Source organism: Silurus meridionalis, chromosome 20 (genome assembly GCF_014805685.1).
Source record: "Silurus meridionalis isolate SWU-2019-XX chromosome 20, ASM1480568v1, whole genome shotgun sequence".
Lineage (NCBI taxonomy): Eukaryota > Metazoa > Chordata > Actinopteri > Siluriformes > Siluridae > Silurus > Silurus meridionalis.
Window position 1 is genome coordinate 11,377,755 of NC_060903.1, and position 26,343 is coordinate 11,404,097.

Sequence of the window (26,343 nt, forward strand, 5' to 3'; positions counted from 1 at the left end):
TCCTAGCAGAGTGCTCAGGGAATGTGCATAACAGCTAGCAGATGCCTTCACTGACGTTTTCAACATATCCCTGAGCAGCACCGTTGTTCCTATGTGCCTCAAGACAATGACCATCATCCACATGCCGAAGAAGTCTACAAACTCCTGCCTCAATAACTACCGCCCAATCGCACTTCGAGAGGCTCGTCATGAAGCACATCAACACCCAGCTACCACCCTCACTAGACACCATGCAGTCTGTGTTTCGTCCAAACCGTTCCATGGACAATGCCATTAATACCCTCCATCTGGCCCTCACCCACCCGGACAATAAGGACACGAATGCTATTCATAGTCTTCAGTTCAGCATTCAACACAATCATCCCTCAGCACCTGATTGAAAAGCTGAGCCTACTGGGCCTGAACACCTCCGTCTGCAACTGAATCCTAGACAGTCCGGATCAGGAACAACATCTCCAGCACCACCACACTGTGCACTGGGGTCCCTCAGGACTGTGTGCTCAGTCCCCTGCTGTTCCCTCTGCTGACTCACGACTGTTTAGCAACGCACAGCAGAAACTACATCGTCAAATTTGCTGATGACACGACTGTGGTGGGTCTCATCAGTAAGAATGAGTCAACATAAAGAGAAGGTGCAACAGCTAACAGCCAGATGCAAAGCCAACAACCTGTCTTTCAACATTGACAAAACTAAACAGATGCTTGTTGACTTTAGAAGAGCACAGATTGGTCAATTTCCACTGATCATCGATGGATCCTAAGTGGAGATCGTCAAGAGCACCAAATTCCTTGGTGATCATCTTCACCTGGTCACTCAACACCAGCTCCATCAGCAAGAAAGCCCAGCAGCATCTTTACATCCTGAGAAGTCTGAGGAAAGCCTCTACAGAGGGATCATACTGTGCAGCTGCATCACTGCCTGGTTTGGAAACTGCACCGGCTCGGATTGCAAGACCCTACAGTGGATTGTGAGAAGATCATTGGAGTCTCTCCCCCCTCCATTACGGACATTTAGACTATACGCTGCATCCACAAAGCTAACAGCATTGTGGATGACCCCCACACACATTCTTCACCCCTGTACCATTAGAAAAGCAGGGGGTAGATCTTTCTCTTATAAAGCCCCACAGTTATGGAACAGCCTTCCAATCAGTGTTCGGGACTCAGCCTCAGTGTTTAAGTCAAGGTTAAAAACTTCTTTATTTAGTCAAGTCTTTCATTGGTAGATTTTTCTTAGGTAAATGAGCAAATCTGGAGAGATCATGTATACATGGATACATATAGTGTGTTTGGTGAACTGGGATATTTGTATGCTGTCGTCTCCTCACTTAACTCAGGTTTGTTGATGTAATGTGGTGGGTCGTCTCTTATCCCAGAGATCCCTCATGTCTGTGTTACCTTCTGGTTCTCCCATTTAGTTATGCTGCCACAGTGTCCTTAACTTTCATACAACAACTTATTGTTGTATGAAAGTTAAGGACACGGTTTAGTTGGGGACTCCGCAATACTCGCTATGGCATCCTTCTCTTCCTGTCACCCCTCTCTCTCTCTCTCTCTCTCTCGGTCGAGTTAAACATGCTCCTGAGGTTCCAGTGACCACTGTTCCAGCCGCTCTTCCCTCTGCGGATTTTTCCACTTCGTCCATTGTCCAGGCCTACCTCTGGATAGTGTCTCTCTTCAATTTGGGCCCCCCTCTGTGCAGCTAGGGATGGTTTCTCATCAGCACCTAAGGTGGTTCCATGAAATTCCGGAGTAAGAACTGGAGCTTTGAGGATGGATTTGGACTGTAGTTAGTCAACAGTCTGCTGAACAAAACAACAGTCATCCCCAAGCCATCAAGCTCTTCAACACACAGAACTGAATGGGTGTTCTTCTGAAAGCTTCTCCTATCTTCACAGAGAAATGCTGGATTTCTTTCAGAGTGACTGTCGGGTTCTTAGTCACCTCCCTGACTAATGCCCTTCTCCCCATGTCCCCACAGGAGGCATCTGAAGTCAATTTTGAGTGTTATGGCAAAGGCTGTGAATACTTATGTACATGTGATTTTTAAACAAACTTCTTTTATGTTATCATTATGGGGTATTGTTTATACAATTGGTGAGAAAAAAATGAATTTAATCCATTCTGGAAAAAGACTGTGACATGGCATAACGTGGAAAAAGTGATGAGCTGTAAATACTTTCCGGATGCACTGTATTTCAAATCACACCTATGCCAACATTTGTTAATTCCCTCCATACATACTTTCAAATGTCTATATAATTCAGTTTGAAAGAATTTTCCCCTGTACACCTAATTAATAATACAGTTACCCAATCAGTGAGTCATGTGGAAACAACACAATGCATAAAGTCATGCAGATACAGATCTTTAAATCTTTAGGTAATATTCACATAAAATTTCAGAACTAAACAGAAATATGTGATCTCTGTGATTTCACCAAAGTATGGTTTTTGGTAGTGGTAGGGCTGGTTTAAGTATTTTTGAAAGATCTTCTGGTAAAAACAACTCTATTTTGTTAAAAATATCAATTACCCCAACCACACTGTGTGAAATCCAACTTAATAGTGACAAAATTAATAATATATGTCAAAAGTATACAGATGATTCACATTATTTATTTGTAGATATGTAAGAGATGATTGCTGCATAAAGAGGCCAGAAATAAAATCCATATTGAAATGCAACAATGCAACTATTATTAACCCGTTGGAACAGCCAAAATATCAAAAGAGGAAAAAAGTTCCTGTATGGATAAAATGTAAAACGTACAGATTGTACGCGTAAAGACAGACACGTTTTTAGGGACATGGAGTAAGTGCTGCCATTAAAAGCTCCATTTTGTAAACAAAGTTCCTGCCCTCCATCTTGCTCCAGTGCACTTCCTTATATGGTCCTCTCAAATAATTCCATTTCCCATCCTGCAACACATCGCTTTTAGGGAGATCTTTAGCCTGGCAACGTGGAAATTGAACCAGAACCTTAAATCCACTCTCAGGTCCATTCCGTACTGGAGGGTAAAAATAAATAAATAAAAACACATGAGTTTGATTAAAAACAGACATACATTCTTATGGTTCTAATTGACAACATTAAGATGCCTGAAATAGTGAATTTCTGTAGTGTCCACATAATGCAATTATGTGGTCCAATTCTGATGCTCACATGCCCACTTTGACCAGCCTTGGGGTTATTATAATTGGGGTTAATATATAATTATTTCCCCCACTGTATACAAGAATACATTAAAAAGTATAACATTTCAGGGGGTACAATGATCTTTTGAAAATTAGTTATTCTTTTAACATCATTCACACCTAAAAAGACGTTATTTCATCTTAATCCAGCTCTTGCAATTCCCTGGTGCAGGTCATTATTTCAATGCAAATGCAGCCAGAGTAGCTGCTCAGAGTAATTTTTCTGCATTTGCAAGAAGTTGCCTGATTTTTCACCTCTTAAGATTGGCAAGGGGATGCTAGGGTCCTATACTACTCAGAAGCTCGAATTATCAGTAACATTAATATTTTTATTAATTGTCTAATTGGGTGTAATAGGAATCTCCTTTCTTACTGCACACACGTGAGTTGCAAACTGGAAAACAATGAAGATATTTGCATGTACCTGAAATGGCGTATGCTCCATTTGGTGATGCTACAGTAATGGCAGATGCATTGCCAATGCTCTCGATGGCTCCAAGTCCCACATGATTACTGAAGCTTAGCACGTGCCAGCCCATTACCTTTGCCAACTGCTGCACTGCATGCACCTGATGCTGAGACATCTGTAATACACCCAGACACCCAGCTAAATAAATTTTAATTTTAAACCATTTTAATGTTATACTGATTATTATAATTTTACATTATAAATATAATTGAAACAGCTGTTGATTTATTAGGTGCTATATATATATATATATATATATATATATATATATATATATATATATATATATATATATATATATATATATATATATACAGTGAGGAAAATAAGTATTTGAACACCCTGCTATTTTGCAAGTTCTCCCACTTAGAAATAATGGAGGGGTCTGAAATTGTCATCGTAGGTGCATGTCCACTGTGAGAGACATAATCTTAAAAAAATAAAAATAAAAAATAAAAAATCCAGAAATCACAATATATGATTTTTAAACTATTTATTTGTATGATACAGCTGCAAATAAGTATTTGAACACCTGTCTATCAGCTAGAATTCTGACCCTCAAAGATCTGTTAGTCTGCCTTTAAAATGTCCACCTCCACTACATTTATTATCCTAAATTACATGCACCTGTTTGAGGTCGTTAGCTGCATAAAGACACCTGTCCACACCATACAAGCAGTAAGAATCCAACTACTAATATGGCCAAGACCAAAGAGCTGTCCAAAGACACACGAGACAAAATTGTACACCTCCACAAGGCTGGAAAGGGCTACGGGGAAATTGCCAACCAGCTTGGTGAAAAAAGGTCCACTGTTGGAGCAATCATTAGAAAATGGAAGAAGCTAAACATGACTGTCAATCTACCTCGGACTGGGGCTCCATGCAAGATCTCACCTCGTGGGGTCTCAGTGATCCTAAGGAAGGTGAGAAATCAGCCCAGAACTACACGGGAGGAGCTGGTCAATGACCTGAAGCTGGGACCACCATTTCCAAGGTTACTGTTGGTAATACACTAAGACGTCATGGTTTGAAATCATGCATGGCACGTTAGGTTCCCCTGCTTAAACCATCACATGTCCAGGCACGTCTTAGTTTGCCAATGACCATTTGGATGATCCAGAGGAGTCATGGGAGAAAGTCATGTGGTCAGATGAGACCAAAATAGAACTTTTGGTCATAATTCCACTAAACATGTTTGGAGGAAGAAGAATGATAAGTACCATCCCAAGAACACCATCCTGCAGTGTGTGCAAACCTGGTGAAAAACTACAGGAAACATTTGACCTCTGTAATTGCAAACAAAGGCTACTGTACCAAATATTAACATTGACTTTCTCAGGTGTTCAAATACTTATTTGCAGCTGTATCATACAAATAGTAAAAAAATTATACATTGTGATTTCTGGATTTTTTTTTTAGATTATGTCTCTCACAGTGGACATGCACCTACGACGACAATTTCAGACCCCTCCATGATTTCTAAGTGGGAGAACTTGCAAAATAGCAGGGTGTTCAAATGCTTATTTTCCTCACTGTATATACAGCCAGAGATGCTTGTTTATAGATACCCAAAAATAACAGTTTTAGGCAGCATTGGGTTTCTTTGTCAAATGTAACAAACAAATTATATATTTCACCAAAACAACATAGAAAAACCTTTTTTTGCATCTTACACTTGTCTCACTTACACTTGTATTTATGTATTTATCTCAATAAATTAGCATATCATTAAAAAGTTGATTTATTTTGGTAATTCAATACAAAAAGTGAAATTTGTATATTATATAGCTTCGTCACACACAGACTGATATATTTCATGAGTTTATTTATTTTAATTGTGATGATTTTGGCTCACATTTAACAAAAACCCACCAATTCACTATCTCAAAAAATTTGAATACTTAATAAGACCAATTAAAAACAAATATTTTTTGTGAATTGTTTGCCTTCTGGAAAGTATGTTTATTTACTTTATATATACTTAATACTTGGTAGGGGCTCCTGCTTTAATTACTGCCTCAATTCAGCGTGGCATGGAGGTGATCAGTTTGTGGCAATGCTGAGGTGGTATGGAAGCCCAGGTTTCTTTGACCGTGGCCTTCAGCTCATATGCATTTTTTTCCTTTCGTTTCTGGTTTTCGTCTTGACAATACTTTATAGATTCTTTATAGGGTTCAGGTGTGGTGAGTTTGCTGGCCAGTCAAGCACACCAACAACATGGTCATTTAACCAACTTTTGGTGCTTTTGGCAGTGTGGTCAGGTGCCAAATCCTTCTGGATAATTAAATTAGCATTTCCAGAAAGCTGGTCAGCAGAGGAAAGCATGACATGCTCTAAAACTTCCTAAAAAGACGACTTTGGCCCACTGAGCAACAGTCCAGTCCTGTTTGTCCTTTGTCCAGGTAAGACACCTCTGACTTTGTCTCTGCGTTGTGGCTCTTGAAGCACTGACTCCAGCTGCAGTCCACGCTTTGTGAATCTCCCCCAAATTATTGAATGTGCTTCGTTTAACCCTTTTCTACCACATTTATCTCTTCCATTAATGTGTTTGGATACAGCACTCTGTGAACAGCAGCTTCTTTAGCAATGATCTTTTGTGTCTTACCCTCCATGTGCAGGGTGTCAATGATTGTGAAGCCTGAACCAGACTGTGATACCATTTAAATGCTCAGGAAACCTTGGCAGGTGTTTAAGTTTAATTAGTTGATTAGAGTATGGCACCACGTGTCTCCAATATTAAACTTTTCACAATATTCTAATTTTCTGAGATACTGAATTTTGGGTTTTAACCCAGCCATTAGGGGGGCACAAGCCAGTGCACTCTTAGTGCCGGTCCCAAGCCCGGGTAAATGGGGAGGGTTGCGTTAGGAAGGGCATCCAGCGTAAAACGTGCCAAATCAAATATGCGGATCACAAATGAGAATTTAATACCGGATCGGTCGAGGCCCGGGTTAACAACGACCGCCACAGGTATCGTTAGCCGACAGGGTACCGGTGGAAATTGGGCTACTGTTGGCCAAAGGAGGAGAAGGAGAGAAGGAAGACGTCTACAGAGACGGCAGGAAAAGGAGCAGTGTAGGAGAGTAGAGTTTCGGGTTGGTACTTTGAATGTTGGTACTATGACAGGTAAAGGGAGAGAGGTAGCTGATATGATGGAGAGGAGAAAGGTAGATATGTTGTGTGTTCAGGAGACCAAGTGGAAAGGGAGTAAGGCCAGGAACACTGGAGGTGGGTTTAAACTGTTTTATCATGGTGTGGATGGAAAGAGAAATGGTGTAGGGGTGAAAGAAGAGTACAGTAAGAGTGTAGTGGAGGTGAAGAGAGTTTCTGATAGGGTGATGATCGTGAAGGTGGAAGTTGAAGGGATGATGATAAATGTCATCAGTGCATATGCTCCACAAGTTGGCTGTGAGATGGAGGAGAAGGAAAGATTCTGGAGTGAATTAGATGAAGTGGTAGATGGTGTACCTAGGAAAGAACGATTGGTGATTGGGGCAGACTTTAATGGGCATGTAGGTGAAGGGAACAGAGGTGATGAGGAGGTGATGGGTAGGTACGGTTTTGAGGAGAGGAATGAGAAGGGCAGATGGTGGTAGATTTTGCTAAAAAGATGGAAATGGCAGTGGTGAACACGTATTTTAAGAAGAAGGAGGATCATAGGGTGACGTATAAGAGTGGAGGAAGGATGCAGGAGATATTCAGGAGATGCAACCTGAAGGAGATTGGAGACTGTAAGGTGTTGGCGGGGGACAGTGTAGCTAGACAGCATTGGATGGTGGTCTGTAGGATGGTTTTGGAGGCGAAGAAGAAGAAAAGTAGAGTAAGGATTGAAAGAAGAATAAGATGGTGGAAACTGAAGGAGGAAGAGTGTAGTGTGAGGTTCAGGGAAGAGGTCAGACAGGGGCTTGGTGGTGGTAAAGAGGTGCTGGATAATTGGGCAACTACTGCAGGAGTGATGAGGGAGGTAGCTAGAAAAGTACTTGGTGTGACATCTGGAAATAGAAAGCAAGACAAGGAGACGTGGTGGGAATGAGGAAGTGCAGGAGAGCATTAGGAGAAAGAGGTTGGCAAAACAGAAGTGGGATCGACAGAGTGATGAGAAAAGTAGGCAGGAGTACAAGGAGATGCGGTGAAAGCCAAGGAAAAGGCATATGAGCAGCTGTATAAGAGGTTGGACACTAAGGAAGGAGAAAAGGATTTATACCGATTGGCCGAGGGACCGAGCCGGCGATTAAGAGGATGAAGAATGGAAAGTCGGTTGGACCAGATGACATACCGGTAGAAGCGTGGAGTTGTTTAGGAGAGATGGCAGTGGAGTTTTTAACCAGATTGTTTAACAGGATTCTGGAAGGGGAGAGGATGCCTGAGGAATGGAGAAGGAGTGTGCTGGTACCGATCTTTAAGCATAAGGGAGATGTGCAGACCTGCAGTAACTACAGGGGAATTAAGTTGATCAGTCACACCATAAAGTTATCGGAAAGAGTAGTGGAAGCCAGTCTGAGAGAAGAGGTGACCATCTGTGAGCAACAGTATGGTTTCATGCCAAGGAAGAGCACCACAGATGCCTTATTTGCTTTGAGGATGTTGATGGAGAAGTATAGAGAAGGACAGAAGGAATTGCATTGTGTATTCGTGGATTTAGAGAAAGCGTCGACAGAGTGCCAAGAGAGGAGTTGTGGTATTGTATGAGGAAGTCAGGTGTGTCAGAGAAGTATGTGAGGGTGGTGCAGGACATGTATGAGGACAGTGTGACGGCAGTGAAGTGTGCAGTAGGTACGACAGACTGGTTCAGGGTGAAGGTTGGACTGCATCAAGGATCGGCCCCGAGCCCTTTCCTGTTTGCAGTGGTGATGGACCGGTTGACGGACGAGGTCAGACAGGAGTCTCCTGGACTATGATGTTTGCAGATGATATTGTGATTTGTGGTGAGAGTAGAGAGCAGGTTGAGAAGAGCCTGGAGAGGTGGAGATATGCGCTGGAGAGAAGGGAATGAAAGTCAGTAGGAGTAAGACAGAGTACATGTGTGTGAATGAGAGGGAGGGCAGTGGGCGATGCGGTTGCAGGGAGAAGAGGTGGAGAAGGTGGAGGAGTTCAGGTACCTGGGGTCAACAGTGCAAAGTAATGGAGAGTGTGTTAGAGAAGTAAAGAAAAGAGTGCAGGCAGGGTGGAGTGGTGGAGAAGAGTGACAGGAGTGATTTGTGATAGTAGGGTATCTGCAAGAATGAAAGGGAAAGTTTATAGGACTGTGGTGAGACTTGCGATGTTGTATGGATTAGAGACAGTGGCATTGAGTAAAAGACAGGAGGTGGAGCTGGAGGTAGCAGAGCTGAAGATGTTAAGGTTTTCGTTGGGAGTGACGAGGATGGACAAGATTAGAAATGAGTTTATTAGAGGGACAGCACATGTAGGATGTTTTGGTGACAAGGTGAGGGAGGCGAGATTGAGATGGTTTGGACATGTGCAGAGGAGGGACATGAATTATATTGGTAGAAGAATGCTGAGGATGGAGCCACCAGGTAGGAGGAAAAGAGGAAGGCCAAGGAGGTGGTTCATGGATGTGGTGAGGGAAGACATGCAGGTAGTTGGTGTGAAAGAGGCAGATGTAGAGGACAGGGTGGTATGGAGACGGATGATCCGCTGTGGCGACCCCTAATGGGAGCAGCCGAAAGAAGAAGACTGAATTTGGGGTTTTCATTAACTGTAAACCATTGTCATCAACATTAAAAGAAATAAACACTTATATCTCAATAAAGCTTGTAATCAGATAACAGCTGTTGGATTCTCTGTGATGCTCCTGTACCTTGGTCAAAATAGAAGCTTTAGATGTATTTTTCACCCTATTTGCTTCTGGGGAAACCAGAATTTGACATGCAATAACGTTACAATAACCTTTACTTCAATAACCTGCACAAAAAATACTGATTTTGTACTTGTGCTAAGACAATTTGCTAAATTATTTCATACAAAATGTGTTACAATAATATATCTTATGTTTCATCTTATACACTGTGTGCACATTTATTGGGCAAGTAATTATTTTGACCATATCATCATTCTATCCATAATTTTTCAAGTCCAAGCTGAATAAACTTGAATGCTTATTGGATTTAATGCATATCAGGTGATGTGTATGTGTGTTATGATGGAGGGTGTGGCCTAAGGAGATCAACACCCTATATCAAGGTGTGCATAATTATTAGGCAGATTCTTCTCCTCAGGAAAAATGGGCCCAAACAGAGATTTAACTGACTCTAAAAAATCAAAAATTTAAAAAAGTCTTTCACGGGGATGCAACACTCTTAAAATATCTAAGATATTGGGGGTGTGATCACAGAACCATCAAACGTTTTGTAGCAAATAGTCAACAGGGTCGCAAGAAACAAACAAGAAGAAAAGACTTCTCTAACCGCCAAAGATTTGAGAAGAATCAAACAAAGCTACCAGGAACCCATTATCCTCCAGTGCTGCCATATTCCACAACTGCAAACTACCTGGAGTGTCAAGAAGTACAAGGTGTTCAGTTCTCAGAGACATGGCAATGGTAAGAAAGGCTGAAACCCGACCACCTCTGAACAAGACACATAAGCTGAAACGTCAAGAATGGGCCAAGAAATATCTGAAGACAGATTTTTTAAAGGTTTTGTGGACTGATGAGATGAGAGTGACTCTTTAAGGACCAGATGGATGGGCCCGTGGTTGGATCAGTAACGGACACAGAGCTCCACTTCGACTCTGACACTTCGATGCCAGCAAGGTGGAGGTGGGGTACTAGTATGGGCAGGTATTATTATTAAAGATGAGCTAGTTGGACCTTTTCGGGTTGAAAATGTACTTGCTGCCAATTTTTAGAAGACACTTTCTTCAAGCAGTGGAACAGGAAAAAGACTGCATCCTTCAGGAAGACTTTGCAAGACAACGCTCCATCACATGCATCAAAGTACTCCACTGCGTGTCCAGTCAAGGCCTTAAAAATAAAAAAAACTAATGACATGGCCCCCTTCTTCACCTGACTTAAACCCTATTGAGAACTTTTGGGCCCTTCTTAAGCAGGAAATGTACAGTGAAGGTAAACAGTACACCTCTCTGAACAGTGTCTGGGAGGCCGTGGTTGCGGCTGCACAAAAAGTTGATTCTGACCAAGAAACTGACTGACTCCGTGAATGGAAGGCTTGTGACTGTTATGGAAAATAAGGGTGGCTTTATTGGTCACTGAGGTTTTCTTTTTGAAATTTCAGAAATGTTCTTTTGTAAATTTTGAGTTTGTTTATTATTCTCACTTTAACAAGTGAAATTAAACAAGTGAGATGGAAAAATATTTTTTTTCATTTAGTTGCATAATAATTCTGCACACTAATAGTTGCCTAATAATGGTGTACGTATTCTCTTAAGAAAGCCAAAACTTCACTTTTACTACTTAAATGTTCAGGTTTGAGGGTTTGTTAACATTTTGGATTGACCAAGAGCACTGTAGTTGCACAATAACAAAATTTATCCTCAAAAATACAACTTGCCTAATAAATGTGCACACAGTGTAATTGTAATTACATTCAATTCAATTCATTTGTATTTGTATAGCGCTTTTAACAATGAACATTGTTTCAAAGCAGCTTTACACAGATAATATGGTGATTAAAAGTGAATATGTTCTTTATAAGTAAGTTTGTCCCTGATGAGCAAGCCGGTGGCGACTGATAGTCGTGCAATATATTAATACATGGCGTGATCAACCATTTATAACTTTCAAATTTCTAACTTTCTAATAACTTATTGTAACACTACATTTTGTTTAGCACACACTTTATACCATTATAACTTGAATAAATATCTATTTTAAAACAGAATTTACGCATGAAGCATTTTTTCTCCAACAACTGGTCATAATCTGTTCAGTAAACATTATGGGATTTTTTCTAACAACCAGGGTTTAATGGACACCAGCTCAAACTCTGTGTGAACATAATAATGTAGGTTAAAAAAATAATAAAACCTTTTCATTCATTTTGAGAAAGTTTTTAAAGGTAGCTAAAAAGCACACTTTTTTTTTTGCATATCAAATACAACTTTAGTCATTAGGTATTAAATGTTTAAATTCATGTTATCTAATATACATAACTAACAAAATGAATGCACATATTGAGCTCCTGTGGGTCTGTATTTACCTGCGACAGTAAAAAGTCCTGCAGCTCTTGCTCTTGGTGGGAAAGAGTGATGACACGACCATCTCTGTGCACAACTCTGATCTGCTCCACTCCAATGTTCAACTGTAGCTGGATAGACCTGAGAGTAACGTGTGAAAACAAAGGTGGTTGAGGTATTGAATATTTGTATTAGGTTTGAGACACTAAAAGCACAAAATGACAAATATCCAGGCAGACTTGATGAGATGATAAAATTTAAAGTACTGCTGCCTGTCTTGAAATTCTGGATAATTAAAAAATAACTGTGCAGTCATGTACTAAGGAACATCTAAGCCCCCTGTTCAGTGTTCAAGGTCAAATGAAAAAAGGCTATAGGATGGATTTGACATGTGCCACAGTGTGTTCTTATGATTAGCATAACATTATGTATTAAGCAAGCATATTTAAAAGCAGATAGTTTCACACTTACAAAGTTCATAACGCTGCCACTACCCCTGTATACTAATATGTCTAGTGCGTCTGCCTAGTTTGCTAGTATTAAATGGAAATACTACAATGCAAGCATCAAGTGTGTCTCATTAGTAAATTGCACTGCAATATTCAATACAACAATATTCTCTCTCATTTATACATTTTTTTTATTTTATTAATTCATTACTTACATTAGTATATGCACAAAACACATATATACATCTATGTGTAATCTGACTGAAAGTTGAGTGTTAGTTCGGGAATCAGAATCTTCTCTTACTTGCAGATTTGCTCATATCCTTGTGAGGTGATGAGCACCTTGACACTGGACTCATAAACATCGTTAATATTGGACCAGTGAGCCTGAATTTGAGGATCCTCAATACGACTTGCCAAGCTGTCAATAGTTCGTGCCGTCCTGAAAGACAAAGACTATAGTATATAAGCTCCAACAAATGTACAGTGTGTATATTGTTGTAGTTCATGCATTTGCATTACCTGCTCCTGAGGAAAATATGTTTGGCTTGTTTGACGATTTTCTCCAGCAAGCCCTCATTTTGCTGCAGCAAACTGATCTCTGACTTATCATAAGCCATTGGTCCAGCCACCCGCAGTCGCTTAGGAACAAATGGAGCACTTGCAGGGTGTGGCATCACAGAGGAGCTCAGGGTCTGTTTATGAAACTTGACACAGAAATATAAAAAAAATTAATCTTGTCATTAACCTAACCACTTACAAAAGCATTACCGTCTGTCTGTAAGTGTAATCATGTAGATATGCATATCCTTTATTTGAAGCCTATACTTGGGACAATACTTGAAATACACCTTATGTATGTACTCAATTTTAAATAACTTTATTAAATCAAAAACATTGTGCATGTATATATTTTCCTAATAACTTGGCACAGCATTTTATGTGGAAATTGTTTTTTGTGTACCTCTCTAATAAGTTGGTGCAGGTTGTGTTCCAGCACATACAGATGGTCATCTGGTTTATTTTTTTCTGGTGAAGCTCTCTGGCTCTTCTTATCCGTAGTAGAGTGGCATAATGAGATGGAGAGCTGAAGACCTAAAATTACCAACTGACTGTTAGCTACATACAAACAGCAATGCAAACAACCAACCTTGAATAAGACATAGCTCTGAACTTACATATAGTACAAATACATATAGCCAAGCATATATCATTATTATAAGCTTCACTAGGCACACTTCCACGGAGCATTGTATGGTAATCGGTTTAAAAGTCCAACCAGAAAGAAAATGCTCCATATAAACACATCAATCGGAATAAAAATGTCCAAACCGAAAGAAATTGTAATCGGTTTGAGAGTGGTGGAACAAACATTTTTAATAAACCAAGCAAAATAAAAATTCTACCATGTAAATGCTTTAAACTGATTACTTGCAGAAGATGTACACTAACTTTTTTTTACTGTGCTCTTGTGAACACCGAACTGATTTGCCACAACACGTTATTCTGCCCAGCTTCAGAGTTTGTATAAACCATGCAAAATTAGGGGAATCAGGTCAGGTCACTAAATTCCAGCAATACAATACAATACAACCAATACAACTTTTTTTTTTTACCAGGAAAAGGCTGAGATATGATCTGGTTTTTGACGACAATGTGTGGTATATGGGACTTTATCTGCACTGCCTCCCGAGAGAGCTGAGCAAATATCTCCTTACATAGCAGCACATTCTGAGCAGCTTCCAGCTTTAGATGCCAAGCTTGAGAGCCTAAAAAATGTGGAAAAAAAAAGAACAGAAGACATCCGTTTATTGAAGCATGCAAATGTGTTGCATTTGAGAATCTTAATGTGTGATCTGTGATTTATATCCCCAATTTATGTGGGTTTAGTAGAGGTTTTTCTCAGTACCTGACTTAGCTTTGGGTGGCTTCCTGAAAAGATTGACTGTTCCCAGGTCCCCTATATCAGCAGACTGTTTCTGAATAGAAACCTGTAAAAATATAAAGCCACCACAAAATGCAATTATGCCTTTGCAATATATAAGTATGCCTTGTGTTAAACACAACATTAGATCTTTACCTTAATGTATGCAGAGCCCTCTAGGTCACTTGGTATCTGGACATTGAGTGGACAGTAATCATCTGGAATTTTCTTATCCAAATCAATATCTGTATTTTTAATGACCTCAAAGGTGCCATGATGAGTAAACAGCGACCCTGTAAGGATAATTGGACACTTAAGATAAGATATACCTTTATTCGTCCCACAGTGGGGAAATTTACTTCAGAGCACTCTCCACAGTGGGGAATAACTTCAGCGCATATGTTAATATCTTCGCTTAATAATTATCACAGTCATAGCCATAGACTCACCTGCACTACGGTAGCTAAGATCTCCAAGGATTTTGTCTCCAACTTTGCGCAACTTCCACTGTGAGCGCAGGTGTAGTAGTTCTGCGTTAAAATCACGCTGACGCCACTGATCCTGACTTTCCACTACAGATTTATTTAACTTCTCTGCCCCCCTCAGCAGCAACTGAGCTGCAGTGGCCAGAGACTTCTTCTTACTGATTAACTGGAAAACCTGAGGGGTCTGGCAAATGACACACATTACCTCTGATGTAATGATGTAAATAAAAAAATATTTATTGTACACACACACACACACACACACACACACACACACACACACACACACACACACACACACATATACATGCCAGTATTTACAGAATTATTTTAATGATTGTGGAGTAGGGCAGGACCACAACATTTATGCCAGATAACTATAAAATGTCACATTTGAATATTTTACAGTTCTAATAATGCTGGACGTACTGCATGAGAATGTTCAGTTACTATGTACACCCTTTTTCTAGTGGTTAAGGCTTCTTCCAAATTAAAGGCAGTTTAGATACTTTAAAGACAACTGCTTGGTTAGAATTTTGCTATGTTTCTGTTCTGACCAATAATTTAATAATATAATTTAATAATAGTAATTACTATGTCAGGGTCTCTATGACATCCAATAACCTACACAGCATGTCCTACACATCATTAAACTGGCTTAGAGGGATTTTTTATTAGCAGCCACGTTTCCCTTTATAAAACAACATATAAAACCTATTTATTATTAGTCTTCTGCCATACAAATACCTGTGTAAAAGTGTTTACTATAAAAACAATAATGCATGAGAATAAGTGTATTAATGTTAACCTATTGATCCCTTTCTAATCAGAATTACGGTCTGGGGCATATAGTTGGTATTAACATTATTGACAAAATAAAACAGAAGGTGAAGAGAAAATGAAGCAGTATTGAAGCTTGTATTGTCTTACTTTGACAACAATGGGATCCTGAGAGACTGGATCAAGAGCCATATACTTCTTCTCCTTGATGACACTGAGCATGTCATGGAGCACACACATCTCAGTCAGAGCACTCCGTAGATGATTCCTCACAGAGTCCCACGGCCATGAACAAGGTTGGAATTTGACCAGTCCTATAAAATGTCGGTTTATTCTTTACTGAGACACCTAGTAATAGTACACCTAATACACTTAATTCCAGTGTATATCAAATTAGTGATGATGAATTTACTCATAAACTCTACTCACCATCTTCCCCCTCTAGGTCCTGCTTGCTCCAGTCAGATACTCTGCTTGGTCCATTTGGATCCTCTTCATCTGAGTCAGAGCCCTGGCCAAAATCAATGCGCTGTGCAAGCTTTGCAAGGTTTTGTGACATGGAAAGTGGAGGAACATATGTCTCCACTCCATCCAGTGAAACCTCCTGCACCTGCCGCTCACATGATGACTCTATACTCACACGCACTGCAGGTACACCTGACATCCTGTTCTCATTCATTCTGAAAATAAAACAGACAGAAATAAGTAGAGCAGAGGTTCCCAACAACCAGCTCGAGACCCAGTACCATAAACGTTCTGGGGAAATTGTCGATAGACATGATACTGCATTATTTATTGTGCATTTTTGCTCTTCAAGGTTCGCTTTACGAATACATACAAATTACAGGTGGCAAGATTTCAGAAAACAAGTGCAACAGGTTCAGCGAATTACCGTCTAATTAACTGCTGTTTGTGTGTTAAATCCTCAGGCACTACAACTGTTGTTTATTGTAGATCTAGTTGTGTGGTAACTATATATCTGTTGTTAATTGACTTATATATACGGTTTACGTTTTTTTTTTCTTTGGCACTAAAGCAAGCACTTATCTCATTATTGAGTTATTTCTTAATCGGGTGCAGTCCTTGTCACTTACGCTGTAACAGAAAACGTTGAAAGTAACAGCAGCTAACTTACATCAATGTACAGAGATGGCTATCGTTATCCTAACTAGCAACCGGCTAATTCATTCTTAATATTAATACTATTGCCAAAAGAACAGCGAGCTAATACACCTATAAACGTTTAACACTACTTAATAACTCAGAGTTATTATTAATATTATCTGTAACCTTTTTATTGAAAGAAAAGGGTAAAACTATATATATATATATATATATATATATATATATATATTCTCTACACAGAAATCTTCTTTATCCGCGCAGTCAACACATTAGTTTCTTCGTGTATGTGTTTGTTGGAGGGCAGAACGGTGGGTTTACTGCCCCCGGCTGGTCCGGAGCGCCCACATCGCGCTAACTCCAGCTTTCATCGAATTTAATTCGTATTATGGTGTTTCAGTAAAAAAATAAAAATAAATAAATAAATACAACTACAAATGTAATAAAATCAGTAATTAGTTTAATAAATTATTTACACGTAAAAAATATTTTTAAAAATGTAATGAAGTGCTTCTATCTATCTATCTATCTATCTATCTATCTATCTATCTATCTATATATATATATATATATATATATATATATATATATATATATATATATATACATATATTTTAGATAGATAGATAGATAGATAGATAGATAGATAGATAGATAGATAGATATAGATATATAGTATAAAGTATATACTCCTTTTTTGCATAAAATGCCAAAAGTTGCTGTTTAAGTATATTTGTTTCTTATTAGCTAAATTATTGGTATTGATATGTATTCCGTTTATTTTTATTTGGTTTATGTATTTATTATTTTTTGCCTAACTTTTTAATATAGAACTTTTATTTTTGACCAAAATAACGTCTAGTGAATTTCACCCGGAAGTACATAATTCGCATGTTGTTGCTGGTGCTCGTGTTGTATCCTGACAACGGTAACTAAGTTAAAGACAGCAAGCGTATTGTATCTACCGAGCTAGTAGAAGTGTAGGAGTCTTAACCTACTCCTTTTACACTGGGTCCAATAATTCACGTTTACATCTCAGTTCATGCAGTAAACTGCAAAACCCGCTCCGAAACATTTACAGTAGATTAAAGTAAATTTTCTGTGGAAATTAAACATGGCAGACGATGATCGAAGGGAAGAAGATGATGAAAGAAATCCCGGATTACAGCATCAAATGTTTGTGATTATGGAGGATTTATTAGATAAACTAAAACTGTTGGATTATGAAGAACAAATCCTTGTAAAGCACAACATGAAACCTCTATCCAGGTAATGTGGGAATAAAGAATCCTGTGAGAAAGTTGATTTATTGATTTAGATGGTTCTGCATTGCCTGACAAACTGACTAGTTTGATGTCTTTAATTGTCTAGTTTTATCCTAAACTACACAGAAAATAAATGTAAAGTGCCTCACATAATGTTTTTAACCCAGACATATAGATGCTGAGAATGTCCGATTGTTAGAGCTTAATTGTTGTTAATTATGTTTTGCTGCGGTGTTTACACACACACACACACACACACACACACACACACACACACACACACACACAAACATTATACAGGTGCATCTCAATCATTTAGACTGTTGTGTAAAAGTTCATTTATTTCAGTAATTCAGCTTAAATTGTGAAACCCATGTATTAAATACATTCAATGCACAGGAACTGAACTGAAGTGGTTTACGTCTTTGGTTCTTTTAATTGTGATGATTTTGGCTCACATTTAACAAAACCCACTATTTCACTCAAACACTCAGACAATCAATGACACTCTTCACAAGGAGGGTAAGACACAAACATTCATTGCCAGAGACGCTGGCTGTTTAGAGTGCTGTATCCAAGCATGTTAACAGAAAGATGAGTGGAAGGAAAAAGTGTGGAAGAAAAAGATGCACAACAACCGAGAGAACAGCAGCCTTGAGAGGCTTTTGAAGCAAAATCGATTCAAGAATCAGGGTGAACTTCACAAGGAATGGACTGAGGCTGGGGTCAAGGCATCAAGAGCCACCACACACAGATGTGTCAAGGAATTTGACTACAGTTGCCGTATTCTTCTTGTTAAGCCACTCCTGAACCACAGACAGTGTCAGAGTGTTTTACTCTAAAAAGAAGAAGAACTGGATTGTAGCCCAGTGGTCCAAATTCCTCTTTTCAGATGAGAACAATTTTTGTATTTCATTTTGAAACCAAGGTCCTAGAGTCTGGAGGAAGGGTGGTGAAACTCATAGCTCAAGTTGTTTGAAGTCCAGTGTTAAGTTTCCACAGTCTGTAATGATTCTGGTCCACTGTTTTGTTTTTTTTTAAACCAAAGTTACTGCACCCGTTTACCAAGAAACTTTAGAGCACTTCATGCTTCTTTCTGCTGACCAGCTTTTTAAGGATGCTGATTTCATTTTCCAGCAGGATTTGGCACCTGCCCACACTGCCAAAAGCACCAAAAGTTGGTTAAATGACCATGGTGTTGGTGTGCTTGACTGGCCAGCAAACTCACCACACCTGAACCCTATAGAGAATCTATGAGGTATTGTCAAGAGGAAAATCAGAAACGAGAGACCAAAAAATGCAGATGAGCTGAAAAAAAAACCTCGGCTTTCATTCCACCTCAGCAGTTTCACAGACTGATCTCCTCCATGCCATGCTGAATTGAGGCAGATTTTAAAGCAAAAGGAGCCCCTACCAGTATTGAGTACATATACAGTAAATGAACATACTTTCCAGAAGACCAACAATTCACTAAAAATGTTTTTTTATTTGTCTTATGAAGTATTTAAATTTTTTTGAGATGGTGAATTGGTGGGTTTTGGTTAAATGTGAGCCAAAATCTTCAATTAAAAAAACAAAAGACTTAAACTACTCCAGTCTGTGTGCATTGAATTTATTTTTTATCTTTTTAATAAAACCTTTGGTAAACCCTTTGCAAAAATGAGTCGAAAGTTCGACTTAAAAAATAATAATAATCTCTGATATTCACTGTTCAGCTAACATGTCTGCACTGGTTTGGTTCTGTTCAGGCAAAAAACCTAGTACTATTTTGCAAAAGTATGTTTTGGACATATCTAATAATGCGGAAAAAACGGACTTCGTAGAGCGAATCCATTAATAGACATTCTGTTTTCTTTTTTTGACACAAGGATGTAAAACTTTTGGTTCAACGACAAACGGTCTGTGAGCTATGGACAGAAATGTGTGAAATTATGGTGTGTTTTTTTTGGACTGTAGCGCCCCCATTTGGCCAATTGGGTTGATACTTAGTCAACCTCCCCTCAAATCGAGGTGACCTACTACCTGGCCAAGTTTCATTGGTATGCACGATCAGTTTTATGGTGGAAGATTAATAATAAAAATCCCTACAATTACAATAGGGTTTCTGCATTACATGTTTAAACTACATGTTTAATAGATTGCCTTTATTAATGTGTGTATGATTAAGTGAACACATTGAATGAAATTGTAACAAAAACTGACCACTAATCTCTGCTTCTTATCCCCAATTTACTCTCATCTATTTCTCTTCCAGGCATTATTTTGTAGGAAGTCCTTACACTGTGAGTAATCCTGGTGAACAATTCTACATGTTCAGTGTCATCGCAGCGTGGCTCATAACACTGTGTGGCCGCTTCTTTGAAACACCACAGGAATATGACGACCCCAATGCGATTGTTTCAAACATTCTGACGCACCTAAGGGCACTGGTCAGTTTCAACTCAACTAAAACACATGACTGTTTTGGATTAAATGTGTGAAAGAGCAATAAAGAGAGACAAACACCGATTTCTAGAGATTCTACTTGCTTTATGACTTTATGATTGATTGTATGGTTGGTGTAGGGTGGGACAGTTGATTTCCCTCCATCTAAGTTGAAGTCTGGTTCTGGGGAGCATGTGTGTTTTGTCTTGGATCGCCTGGCAGAGGAAGCTCTGAAGTGTAGACAGTTTGTCTGGAAAAGGTAAAGCACATTTTAAAAAAGTGATTACAAAATGTTTAGGAAAGTTTAATATAGATTTTTTTACTGTCTCAGGCCTCTCTACCCCTCAGATGAGTTGGAGGAAGAGTGTGTGGTTGGAGATGATGCTGAGCTCACTCTCAGCAAAGTGGAGGAGTTGACTGTAAGGCACACACACACAGAAGTAACACATACAGTCAAATCAATATGTGGGCATTAATAATGTTCGTTTTTTAGCTGTCTACCACAGTAAATTGAAGTTGAAATTGAATAATAAATATGACCTCAAAGTGCACACTTTCCACTTAAATTTCAGGATATTTTATATCCAAACCCAGGCACCCAAATCAGATAAATGTTTGATGAAATGTGAAAGGAATTATACCAGAGGATGTTCATAGAACATTTAACTAGGTGGAAATAAGGTCATTTATGTCCTTAAGGTCCAGATCAATCTGCTGTAGGGTCTTGCGAGACGGTGCAGTTCACAAACCAGGCAGTGATGCAGCTGCTCGGATGCTTTTGATGGTCTCTCTGTCGAAGGTAGTGAGGATGTGTGGTGGAAGCTGTGCCTTCCTCAGCTTTTTCAGAAAGTAGAGACGTGCTGGGCTCGGGGACGAAGGTCGTTGTCTTGAAGCACATTCAAACAACAGCGCTGTTTAGAGAGATGTTGAAGATGTCGGAGAGAACATCTGCCAGTTGGTCTGCACATCCTCTGAGCACTCTGCCAGGAATGTTGTCTGGTCCTGCAGCTTTTCATGGGTTGACTCTGCTTAGAGCTTTCTTCACGTCAGCAGTGGAGAGACTAAGCACCTGGTCGTTGGAAGGAGGGGTGGTCTTCCTCGCTGGCACGTCGTTCTGCGCTTCAAAACGGGCGTAGAAGCTCTGCTTTGCCTCTCTGATTCTTAGGGCTGCCTTGTGGCCTGCCCTGAATGCAGAATCTTGTGCCCTCAGGAGTGCACACTCCTCTACAATTATCCAAGGTTTGTGGTTGGGGTGCTTTCTGAAAATAGTTTTCAGATTACTAAACAAAAAAGACCAGATAGTCTCACGGAGTGCGCGTGTGGCCACGTGACTTTCCGGTGTGCAGCGCGGAGACCAGATGCAGCTGGATGCCAAGCAGACCGACACTGAACTGGTAGCCAGAAAAACCATACCTCTTTTATATGGTGATATAACCATTTACATATACATATATAATTTTGTTTCCTTAAATGTGGGGAACTACATATAAAAACTCCTGTAATTCCTGCATGATTCACACAATTTGAATACAAATCACGTCAAATTAAAGCCTGAACTGTCACATCAAATTGAAAGTCTGCACTGCATGCTTTTTTAATTTCTACCCCAGTATACTCTGGAAAACATTTGAAGACCGTAATCTCAATACAGCCTTAAATCCTGTCTCTTTGTAGGAGGAGGCTGATGAGGAAGAGGACGTTATTGATTTGGAGGAACTGAAGTCCAGAACTAGTCAGAGTGTAAGTTTAAGCACTAGCAGCATTGTTTTACCTAGGAGGCCTGTATGGTTAAGTTAAGTCGATTGAGTGATTTATTTAATAGTTAAGTGTAAAAAATAAAATAAAGTAAATGAAACATAGTAATTGGTGCTTTGGTATAACAATTAATGTCATAATTTTCCACCTTTAAAGTGATATAGCAGTATTAACAATAAATTAGTGAAAATCAAAGAAACATTTAAAATAAATACAAAGTGTAAGTGTGCACACTACTACTACTTTGTTATAGCACCTTTGGTTTGTAATAGATGGAATTAGCTCAAAGTGTTCTGTATTGTTGAAAGATTTATGATCAAACTCTTGATGTAACCCAAATGAGGATGGGTTCCCCTTTTGAGTCTGGTTCCTCTCAAGGTTTCTTCCTCATAACATCTAAGGGAGTTTTTTCTTGCCACAGTCGCCACGGCTGCTCATCAGGGATAAATGCACACTATTCACCTTAACTGTTGATTTCTGTAAAGCTGCTTTGAGACAATGTCTGTTGTGAAAAGCGCTATAGAAATAAACTTGCCTTGATTTGACTTGACTTAATACAGCACTTAAGTCATTTTTGGGTAAGATCTCCTCTACAAAACACTCTTCAAATAATTTCATAGTTTGTAGCAGGATTTAGATCTGGGATCCAACTGGACATTTAAAAACTTTGATAATCTTCTTAAGCAATTTCTTCTTTCCTTTCTTTTCCATCTTTATCATGCTGGAAGGTGAAAATTTTCACTTTCAGCTCTCTAACAGAGGGATGCAGTTTCCGTGCTTTACATCACATTATATTACAGAACAATTTAATTCTTGAATCTTAGTTTTAACCTACTGTGTTTTGTGTGTAAGAGAGAAAAGGAGAAACTTATGAACAATATCAAAAATAGTAATAAACCATTAAAAGTGAAAATTTTAATAAATAAATTGCACATTGTAATCGTTGCAAAATTGCAGTTGTATAAGTGGAATATCACTTCAGAACAAGTGCTATTTACATAATTATTCCATTATTTATCCTGGTTAATTTTTTTTACATCAAGAAAAGTGGTGAGTAGACTTTTTAAATTCACTATATTTTCAAAATCATGTCCAGTCTGACAAATCTCATTTGTTAAATATCTGAGAGAAGATCGATGTAAATGGGATGCACTGCATTGAGTTTGATATGTTATATAGTGTGATCTATGTTTTTTAATAAATGAATATAATATACTTTATAATATATGTTTTACTGCTTTATGTGATGTGCAAGTGAATATTGAATGTTTATAGGAAGGGAGTGGTCTGAGACCTGAGATGATCCTTGAGTCAGTGACTGATTCTGCAGAGTGGAATCTGGAGGTAGAGAGGGTTCTGCCCCAGCTAAAAGTCTCTGTCCGCACAGATATTAAGGTTAGAGATTCCAATTTCACATATCACTTCTAACTAAAATTCTAATCCTAATCATGACATTCACACCAAAAATTGATATTAAGATATAGTTTTATTTTGTATTATAAAGCTAAAATGAAATGCTTTAACCTGCCCTGAAGATCAGGATGTTTTACCAGTGTGAAGTTTTGAGTAACAGGAAATTGTGGAAATGTTCAGGATTGGCGGGGCCATGTGAGCCAAATGCATCAGCACCAGGATGGCATCAAAAGCTCTTTGAAAGAAGCCAAGGTGTATTGCATGTTTTACACAGAACTTTGTGTATACTTTTTGCCACTCAATGCTTTTGGAGCTCAGTGATTGTGTATGTTTTAGGCATATTTGAATAAGCTGCTGGAGGAGATCAGTAAGACTCAGGAGAAAGTGAGCAGCAGAGAAAAGTACATCAATACACAGCTAGAACACCTAATCACAGACTACAGGAACGCACAATCAAAATACTGTGAGGTAAAGTTCTATGCAAGGTACACATTATAGCGCTTTAGGCAACGTTTATTGTTTTGTCTGTTCATTACTGACTGACAGAGGTGACACATTAATACGCATTAATTTTAAAGGCACATATTGATAAGCGTGCATTTCTGACAATTTTTATAAAAAATATAAATAAATATAAAAGAGGTGAAATTAAATCCTTCAGCACAACACACGTTTATTCACAACATACTTTCTTTACTCAGATATATAAAAAAAGACAAACATCACTGAAAATTAATTTTCAAAGAGTAAATATTAGTTTTACTAATGCGGCAAGACTCAAATCGGCCACAAAATCTGACATGATTCACACAATTAACCCTCAGGTGTTGACAAACACACTGGCGCGTTTTGTGTCATTTTTTTCCTCATAATGCCGAAATGAACATATTTTACTCTCTATTTTTTTTTTATCGTACAGTTAAGATAAATAATTTGTCTACTTTTATTTGTATATACTCATAATAACAACAAACTGTGCTTTTGTAAAATGAAGAAAACAGAACAGGGTGCGGTTTCTGTGTCTCTGTCTCCTTTCTTCACAGACACACAAATAAAACAACCTGAATCTCAATAAATGCTTAATCTACAAACATAACAAATATATAAATAGAACCCTTGAGATGTCCACTTTAAAATAAACTAATACAAAATAAACAAAAACAAATATTCTCTGATCATGTAATCCATATGAAAGTTAGAAGAGGTACAGTTGCTCCGGTATCATCTCATTAACCGTCCATGTGGAAACATAGCAAAGGGTCCATTTGGTGTCCTGATGATTTACGTAATGTAGAACACCATAATTACTTTAAAACATTTACAAGAATATTTTGTCTTTATGCTGTATGTTGAGTATGGTTTTACTAATAATAAACATAAACATGCTCATGTTAATAAGAGTATTAAAGACGTAAAACATTAATTTAAGGTTCATTTAGAACAGATAAAAATGTGCGTTTCAATTGTGATTAATCATAAGTAGACTCACAACAATCATGGGATTAATCGCGGTTTAATATGTTAATCGATTGACAGCCCAGATATTAATATAATGCGAGGTCCAGTTACCAGCGTGACATCAAAACAGGTGGCAGTAATGATTACTTTTTACTTAAGTACATGTCAGAGCCCAAAGTTTACTTTAACTTTAGTAAAAAAGTATAATCAGTACCAGTGTGGGCAGTAACGCGTTACTGGTAATCTTGTTGATGTTTACTATGGACTGGGCATCATTATGATTTCCTGGAATTTTGCATCAGTGTTTTTAAATGAATCTTAAAATTTGTGTGTGTGTGTGTGTGTGTGTGTGTGTGTGTGTGTGTGTGTGTGTGTGTGTGTGTGTTTAGGCCAAGGAGCAGTATCAGCAGGGCAGTGGAGGAGTGAGTGAGAGAACCAGAATCATAGCAGAGGTGATACAAACACTGCAAATGTTCCTGCCTCTCAGAAAAGCTTATATGTAACCCATATGTTCCAAACACTGTTTTGTGTATTTCAGTGTTTTCTCCGCTATATCAAAATCACTGCAACTCATAAGAGTGTAAGAGCAGAGAAAACAGTACAATGAACAGATTAATGTTTGTCAGGAATGAAAAACATTGATATATCCCATTACATTTTTTTTAAGTAAAAAAAAAAAAAAAAACATACAAAATACCCCCCCCCACACACACACACACACACTTACACATATACTTTATCATGTTTTGATAGCATTTGCTGATAGTTTTTTATCATTATGTCATTATGTATAGATCAGTGAGGAGCTTGAGAAAGTCAAACAGGAGATGGATGAGAAGGGTAGCAGCATGTCAGATGGAGGTGAGTCAACACACCTATATTCTTTATTGTACAATTTCCTGCTGACATTTGTTAATTTTCTAGGTATAAATTAACATTTTATTGTTTAGCTCCAGTAGTAAAGATCCGGCAGAGTCTGACTAAGTTAAAGCAGGAAATCCAGGAAATGGATGTGCGTATGGGTGTGGTGGAACACACACTGCTGCAGGCCAAACTCAAGGAAAAGGACAATATGACCAGAGACATGCATGCCACACACATCACAGAGACACACACCTACTCATAACCATATATATATATATATATATATATATATATATATATATATACATATATATAATTTTTACCAAGGCCATGTGCATAAAATGTGTTGATTTTTTCTCTTCTTTAGTGCCACATTGCAGATGAAAACATTTGTTTGAAATTTAGTTTTTGTTTTTTAGTTTGCATGTGTCCATTTTTTCCTATTCTGTTGATTGATCTGGACATTTACTTGAGCTTTTAGCTGTGTGATCTTATTGTACTCCTGTCACATGTAATGATTGTGTACAGCTGTGTATGTAATAAAGTGTGTTTGAGTGTACATATGTCTATGTATATATTTTTTCCTATGCCCTCTGTTAAAC

General features: G+C 38.4%; 2 protein-coding genes across 5 annotated transcripts; one reads left to right on the forward strand and one right to left on the reverse strand.

Annotated features, from left to right (window-relative positions):
* Positions 1–2,352: 2,352 nt before the first annotated feature.
* Positions 2,353–16,745, reverse strand: med17 (mediator complex subunit 17). Of its 4 annotated transcripts, none has more exons than XM_046876950.1 (13): positions 16,731–16,745; positions 15,870–16,120; positions 15,591–15,754; positions 14,625–14,844; positions 14,332–14,468; positions 14,161–14,242; positions 13,868–14,020; positions 13,216–13,346; positions 12,774–12,958; positions 12,556–12,693; positions 11,826–11,943; positions 3,622–3,781; positions 2,353–3,010 (listed from the first exon to the last, which is right to left on the reverse strand). In XM_046876950.1, exons 2-13 carry the CDS (start codon positions 16,117–16,119, stop codon positions 2,802–2,804), a joined length of 1,947 nt encoding a protein of 648 aa, XP_046732906.1. In that variant the 5' UTR covers position 16,120; positions 16,731–16,745; the 3' UTR covers positions 2,353–2,801. The 4 variants fall into 4 exon arrangements, with proteins under 4 accessions (XP_046732906.1, XP_046732905.1, XP_046732904.1 ...); XM_046876949.1 differs by lacking the exon at positions 16,731–16,745 and adding an exon at positions 16,576–16,724; XM_046876948.1 differs by lacking the exon at positions 16,731–16,745 and adding an exon at positions 16,535–16,724.
* Positions 16,746–17,425: 680 nt separating this feature from the next.
* ift57 (intraflagellar transport 57 homolog (Chlamydomonas)) lies at positions 17,426–26,300 on the forward strand. Its single transcript, XM_046877110.1, has 11 exons — positions 17,426–17,831; positions 20,082–20,256; positions 20,392–20,510; positions 20,583–20,670; positions 21,926–21,991; positions 23,282–23,401; positions 23,600–23,671; positions 23,756–23,887; positions 25,267–25,329; positions 25,672–25,738; positions 25,828–26,300. The coding sequence occupies exons 1-11, from the start codon at positions 17,677–17,679 to the stop codon at positions 26,001–26,003; spliced, it is 1,233 nt and encodes a 410-aa protein (XP_046733066.1). The 5' UTR covers positions 17,426–17,676; the 3' UTR covers positions 26,004–26,300.
* The last annotated feature ends 43 nt before the right edge of the window (positions 26,301–26,343 follow it).